A 7,500-nucleotide genomic window follows, 5' to 3' on the forward strand; every position below is an offset into this window, starting at 1 on the left:
TATTTCTTTTATTATAAAAAAATATCTTACATTACGTAATTACTTGAAGCATTAGCAATTTTTTGTTTTCCTTTCTCTCTTTTAACACCTCTACAACTACAAAAAGAAAGTCTATAGTTTCACCGGTAACTGCAAATAATCTAAACCTGTTAAATTTCAACTACAATACTCATATAAAGATGTACTTCTCAAAATAACAAAATACACTTTTCGCTCTACTTTTAGCATTTGCCACCATAAAAACTGCTCAGCATGTACACTTATATCACTAGATTCTTCACCTGCTTCTGACAATAGAACTGTCATTACACCAAAAATGAAAAGCTTCGAAAAAAATTCCTTGAAACATTTGTACACTCAGCTGTTTTTGTTAGCCTACGCTCTCTAGTGTATTGTAATCTCAACCATCCTTACTTCAGCGTCAAATGTGTGTGTAAATGTGAGTGCGACTGTGAGTCTTTGTCCGAGTATGAGTATGAAGAAGTGAAAGTGGGAGTATGGCAGAATGTGTATAGATGCATGATTGTGTATTTTGTGTTTTTGTATGTGCACACATGTGAATGGCTGAATAAATGAAGGAATAGATGAATGAATGGATGACTTTATGAGTGAGTGAATGGATGAACGAATTAATGAATGAGGTAGTGAAAGAGTGAGTGAGTGCATGTACGCGACTGTAGACTTTTGGGATTAATTTCTTTTCGTTATCTATTCCCATTCCCACTGCCATAACTTGAAGGTAGTTTTGCAACCCATCCCAGACAATGAAAACAAGGAACCAAATTTTCAGGCAAATACATTTTCCGTTTAACACTCTTGTCAAAGACTGCAAGCAAACAGCTCTCTTTCCATAATCATAAGAAGAAAATGAGTGCTCTCTCTCTCTCTTTCTCTCTCTTTCTCTTGTTTTCTTCCTATACGAAAAAGTGAAAAAAACAAATGCGCATCCTCAAAGCTCTCTGTAAATCTTCTAGGTTGTGGGAGAGGAACTGTTAGGATTCTCCATAAGCATCTTCATCAGGTAGTTGTCCAGTGGCGTATCCCCAAGCAACTGAAAAGAAAATATTGAACGTGGTTATGTAATTGACACAAACACAGTAACGTGTTCACAAAGATGAAAGGAAAACAGCCACAGTAAGAAATGAAATTGAATCGTAACATTTCGAACTCTTCACGAGTTCCTATTCAGACGAATGACAAACCAAAATGTAATCCTTCTTTCCGCCTGTTACCACAATTTCAGAAATAAATAAAGGATATAAACAAGTAGTCTCCCATTACATACATTTTATGTACAATTATCATTTACCAAGTTCAAGTTTTGTATGATATTCCCAAGTTCAAATTACATAACTATAATGCACAAGTATGCCCATTTTCTTATCAGGAAACAATATACAAAAAAATAAAAATAAATGGACACTGCAAACAGAACGACATTCCAAATTTAAAAAAAAAAAAGAAGAGACACGAAAGTTGGCAATACTTCTCTAAATTACAATCACATTTCCACAAATGCAAAGAAAAAAAATTAGTACTTCTTTGCCAAACTTGCTCACAATAGACCATTTACCTTGAACAAGAAGAGATATTCCAGGCACTTCAACCCTATCGATCTAAGGGCAGGAAGCCGCAGAAGCAACTTGGCAAATCGCCCTGGCTGGTCGGGATAGCTGGTCCGAGTGTACTCCTCTAGTGTTGCATAGACCTTCTCTCGTAGAACCTCAATGGTTTCGCATGCAGACAGTCCCTTCACATCTGGACAGAAAAGAAATGCACAACAATGTAAAACAATAAAAAATCAAATGACACACATCCTTTTATTTTACAAGGTAGTTAGTACTGACTTATTTGGGAAAGAAGTTAAACACATGATACAGCAGAGACCTTATTGCTTTATTCCTTCTACAGGGTGTGAAGAAGCCCAGAGGAAGAAATTAAGCAAAAAGGTCCTCTGGAGAATTGTGTGTATACCTGGTCTTCCCTTTCTCATTGTTATGCCCTGTTTGTAAAATCACACAATTATGGCTTCTCCTTAAGTACTACCCTCGTTAAACTTCCCTACCGAGAAAAGAAAACGCGCAAAATCTTTGACACAAAATTTTGATTCTTACTACCCCTATTGAGAAAAAGAGAGAGAGAAATGTGAAGCAAAGTCCCGTCCATCACATTCTGCAAAGGGTACCTGGGTTGAAAAGGACGATGGAACGCAAGCATCCCAGCTCTGTCTTGTCCATCTTCATCTCCTTCATCTTTGCCACCAGCTCTGACAACACCCGGTCGAAAATGTCTCCGACACCTGCATGGTGGGCACTGCTTCTGTGGACCTGTCGACAGAAGACAGATAAATAGTGATAAAAAAAAAAAAATGGTAATAAAAACAGATAGCAAAACAAATAGACCAGTAAAAAAAATCCTAGAAATGTATAACCAGTTCAAACATCGTACTTTAATCAACCACAAAGCCACCTCAAGGAAAAGACACAAAGAAGCTTACCACTAATCCCGTAGCCAAGACAATGCCATCTTTGACTCCCATGCTTCGGTGTGAAAAGGATGCAATTAGCAACTCATTCCAACCTGCAACGGTAACCATGGAATTTTTTAAAACTTCAGTTAAAAAAACAACCACTCAAAAAAATAAATAAATACCTAAATAAATGTTTTTAAAATTTAAAAAGTAAAAAAAAAAACAGTAAAAAGAACAAATTAATAATAATAATAATAATAATAATAATAATAATAATATTAAAAATAATAATGTAGCTTTAAAAAAGTCATAGAACTACACTTATTTTACTTCTTTTTTACATCATTAGGTCTGTTTTCTTTTTGCAAACCACATCTGAATCCTGATCAACTGCATGAACATTTTTAATAATCTATGACATTCATCTACTCTTTCATTTCATAGAAATCTTTCACAAATAAAAAGTTGCACATTTTCTGAACAATTTCTGCTCTTTACTTTAAAAAAGTGAATGCAAACATGAACTCTATAATTTACAATGAAGGATCCACAATAGGAATTAAAGAATCAATACTAGACTGTCTCTTTTAACAGAAATATTTCCTTTCCACACACACTCACAAACACACACAAACAATAAATAAATATATATAAATAAACAATATAAATATCTAAACTGATTAATCAACAAACCAAACACACACACAAATACACATAGACAAAGAAACAACCTGCAAACAAACGCAAACTAACAATCAAACACAAAAGACATACCAGCTTTCAGGAGTATCACTTGGTCATCCACAGACAGCTCTGTGAAGTGTGGGATGTGCTTCGCCCATTCAACCAGCTGTACTAAGTGTCTGTCGGCTGCCTGGCATATGTGGCTCACTGCGTCCTGCGGGGAGGGAAAGAGGAAGGTAAAACGCTTGATATTTGGTTGGAAACGTTAGTTCCAAGAGGATGAAAGAGAGAACGAAAGAAAGAAAAAGATTATCTGATATCAAGATTTTACAGTTTATGATAAAGCAGTGAGCTAAATTGTTTCAGAAAGAGACATGAACTCTCCATTAACAGTTTTTGTTGCTTGTCTTAAGGAGAAAAACTGTGACTTCCTTGATTTTCACTGTTGTTTTCATTATCATCTATTTGCTTATTTATTTTTATAAAAATTAAAATATAAAGCATTATCAGTTGCATAAAGACTGTGTATAATGTAGTACATTAATTTTTCAGTCTCATCTAGCTACCTAGCTAAATAGATATAAGTATAGATACAGAAATAATTAGATACAGATTGAGATAGAGAGATAGAGGTACAGATATAAGTAGATAGATAGAGGTATAGATATAGATATAAGAAGATAGACAGACATAGGTATAGATATAGATATATGAAGAAATAGACTGTAATAAATATATAGATATAAATATAAGTAAAATTAAATAGACATAGCTATATAGATATATATAGATATAAATAGATATATAGATACAGATACATTTAAATAGAGATAAAGGTACAGACAGATATAGATATAGACAGACTGAGATATGTATTTATGTACAAAGAAAGAGAGAGAGAGAGAGTGCCGACTCACCCCTTCTTCAAACAGCAGATCATCTGTGGGGTCTGAGTTGAGTTCTGCGTCGCGGATTTGTGAAATGGGCATGTCGTTGACACCGCCCAGCGCCGAGTCTGTGTCGACTTCTTTGTCTCCCTTTGTCCGCTGTCGTTCCTCCTGCAGATTTGTACACTAGATTAGCCAATAGAAATGAGGACTGGGGGGAAATGGGTGTAAGGGAACAACACATCTGTACTGCAGGGTCCTTTTCCTCCTGCTCGGCATTTTTGAGGAAGGAACGGCAAGTCAGAGCCACACACATAAGCAGGTTGGCTCTTGTGGCATCCTGATCTTGGAGTGCCAGAGGAAGAGGTTCCTGCCGTACATCTGGCGTATGGTGGATGGAGAGCTGCGTGGGAGTGCCTCTTAGATCAATTCTACCGTGGTGCATTTGATTTGATTTTTGTACCATATTTCCATATCATGATGATCATTTTTCTCACATGTGTGAAGAAATAACAATTTTGTGCATTTATATATCATATTATGTCTCATGTGCTGGAGAGTAATTTTCTTATACTTTTTTTTGTATTATTTATCCTATCAGCACAGCTCCCAATCCAACATGGTCATGCAACAATCATGCAAACAACAGAAAGCAACGGATGCCTGCCCAATGCAGAACAACAAATCCCACCTCTGCTGCCCCTACCTGGACCGCTTCTCGCTTCATGCCCATCGACAAACACTTCTGGTATCGGCAATACTGGCAGCGGTTCCTCTGTCTCTTGTCAATCGTACAGCCTCTTTCTTCTCGACATGCATATGTGAGGTCTTTACGCACTGTACGTTTGAAGAACCCTTTGCAACCTTCACAACTGTAATATACAAAGAATCTCTTTTAATCACACGATCAGATAATTAATATCAACAGACAGGCATAACATCAAATTCCTGTTCAGATCCATCTCAGAGAAGATCACCCAGCAAAGTAATTACAACAAAAACTAACCCACTATGGACAAAACCGACGAAGAAGCCATGACAACATCCCCCTCACATACATAACATATACCATAAAAAAATACAGCACAACAAACCGCACTGGCGTCTCCCTCTCTCTCACCTGTAGACGCCATAGTGTTTCCCTGAAGCACGGTCACCGCAGATTGAGCAGAGGTGCTTAGAGCCCGAGAGGGGGTGGTTCGGGGGATACTGGCTGGGCGACGTGCTTAGGTTGCTGCTCCCATTACTCGAGTTTATCACGTTACCACTTGACCCGATGGTGAAGGATGGGGTCGGCACACTGTGGACAGGGAGGTCATGAGTCAACATAGTAAAAGATTGATTCTTACATTTGCAAAATGACTACCATATAGGAGAAAAAAAGTGTGCATAGACATAATAAACATCTCATACCATATTCATATCTTGTTCTAAAGATAGACACAAAAAGTTTTTACATATGCACAAACACACACAAAAAGAATAGTAAAAATGTTAAATCAAATAAAGTAATAATAAGGAATAGGAAAATAATATAGATATTACTTTGATTCACATGGATACAATGACCACCTATTAAAACATTAAAACATATTTATACAGACATATAAATAACTGGAAAACCTTACAACCAATTTTTGATCAGTTGATGACTAGTTGAAAAAGTATTGTATTTGAAAATTGAATAAAATATGGTCCATTGAATATTGACATTCTAACCAAAGTACATTACTATATGAAACAATCTTAGTGGTAAGATGAATTTATTTTATATTGAGATTTTAACTCTATTCTGGTCACAAATACATTATCATTCAATAAAAACCCTTGACATCAAGACTGTAAGTGAGAGTGTAGCAAAACAACTGCGGAATGCAACATGGAAAAATGCCGGATGCAAACATTAAATCATTCTCTGTTCAGGTGAAAAAAATAAACTTGGATGCCTTTAGCAATAGAGATTTGTTGACAGCATTGCAGTAGTACAATTTTATGGGTCACGTCATTTTCAGGGAATGTGGGAAGCTTTCCTGTTTGAAGAAAGGTCTACACAATAGCTTTATTTCCTATGAAGGTGTAAAAAAAAAAAGTTTATGCAAGAGATGTTTAAGAGTTAAGGTTAACAACATATATTTCTGGGTTTTACATGAAAATAATATATATATATGTATATACAAAGAAGATATGACAATATACAATACATGCACAACATCTATCAACAGATCTACAATTTAACTGCATTATACCTTTAACAGGTTCCTTTTACGATGTACACAAATATTAATAATTAGTGTCATCCTTCTATTAAAACTAGACATGTTACTCTTAATATCTGGATTCTCCTTGATATCTGAACCTATATTAATGCTGCCTTATCCCCAATAGGCTGTAATTTGACTTTACCTCTCACTTGGAATCTCAGTTTACTCTTCTATCCTAGGCACATAATGAAAATGCTTCATTGTCATGAACTAACTTCAATTAGCACGTACAAATGACGCCAATTAGCATGTACAAATGACGCAAATGTAAGTCCGAGTAGAAGTTACCTACAGCAGCAAGACTCGTCCCCAACCTTTTAACACAAAGCTCAAAACAGTCAATATATCTCGCAACCTAAACGTCTTTAATCCGAGGAAGGGTTACGCCACATGGATATATATCGTGGGAAAGGGGAGAGGGAAGCTTACATGGAAGATGTACAGCTGCCTTCTAAGGGCTGTAGAGAGCAGAAGCTGTAACACAGACAAAATCTGTTACCATCTGCATTATCTTCTAGCATGTTGGACACTTCTGCAATTTCCTAGAGTGAATTTCCTTTGTATCTGGACAAAAGAGTAATTTCCCTACATGCTCTGGTGTATAATTGTAATGTCCCAGCAGCAGATGATGATGAATTAAATACAACTTGATTCAATACTTCTGTAAATTACAATGTTCTGTCATGAACTTTCAGAGGCACTACCAAAAATGCTCTAGTTGTTCCCATTCAAAATACCAATTAGTTTACCTCAAAAAACTGTGTGACTATCAGTCGGCCATTCTCAATGGGCTTGGGGGAGGTCAAATTATCTGTTGCAATCAGTGCTATCATTAAGACATAATATTAACAGCAGAGGACAAAAGAAAAAAATAATTCACCCCAGAAATCTTTCAGGTAGTTTGTGTGTGTGTGTGTGACCCCTGATCAAAAGCCGCCCCCACCCCCAAATAAAAAATAAATGAGCAAACGGGAAAAGACGGCAGAACTTCTCACCTGGGAGACGCCGGGCCACCATTGGTGTTGGAGTAACTGGAGGGCGAGGGAGAGAGGAGAGGGGCAGTGTCTGGTGTCACGTTCAGCGGTGACTGCCGATCGAGTGACCCTGACATGCCAATATCCAAGCCTGAAATGAGATAAAATAGGGTTAGTTCTATCGATGAAACATTTCCTTCAAAAAAAGAAAGCTATGTGTGTCA

General features: G+C 36.6%; 1 protein-coding gene across 2 annotated transcripts in view; it reads right to left on the bottom strand.

The window, feature by feature from the left end:
• LOC125039070 (retinoic acid receptor RXR-like) overlaps nt 1–7,449 on the bottom strand; it is an 8,524-nt gene extending 1,075 nt beyond the window's left edge. Inside the window, exons 1-9 of one of the 2 annotated variants that reach the window (XM_047632790.1) lie at nt 7,298–7,449; nt 5,162–5,341; nt 4,748–4,913; nt 4,072–4,212; nt 3,245–3,368; nt 2,498–2,580; nt 2,186–2,327; nt 1,574–1,758; nt 1–1,051 (exon numbers count right to left, since the gene is read on the bottom strand). The exon at nt 1–1,051 is cut by the window's left edge and continues 1,075 nt beyond it. In XM_047632790.1, coding sequence (XP_047488746.1) covers nt 971–1,051; nt 1,574–1,758; nt 2,186–2,327; nt 2,498–2,580; nt 3,245–3,368; nt 4,072–4,212; nt 4,748–4,913; nt 5,162–5,341; nt 7,298–7,413 — 1,218 coding nt within the window. In that variant the 5' untranslated portion in view covers nt 7,414–7,449 and the 3' untranslated portion in view covers nt 1–970. Of the gene's footprint in view, nt 1,052–1,573; nt 1,759–2,185; nt 2,328–2,497; nt 2,581–3,244; nt 3,369–4,071; nt 4,213–4,732; nt 4,914–5,161; nt 5,342–7,297 lie in introns of both variants that reach the window. The other variant, XM_047632788.1, reaches the window with a different exon arrangement.
• Nucleotides 7,450–7,500: the final 51 nt, after the last annotated feature.

The sequence above is a fragment of the Penaeus chinensis genome, chromosome 26 (genome assembly GCF_019202785.1).
Source record: "Penaeus chinensis breed Huanghai No. 1 chromosome 26, ASM1920278v2, whole genome shotgun sequence".
Classification (NCBI taxonomy): domain Eukaryota; kingdom Metazoa; phylum Arthropoda; class Malacostraca; order Decapoda; family Penaeidae; genus Penaeus; species Penaeus chinensis.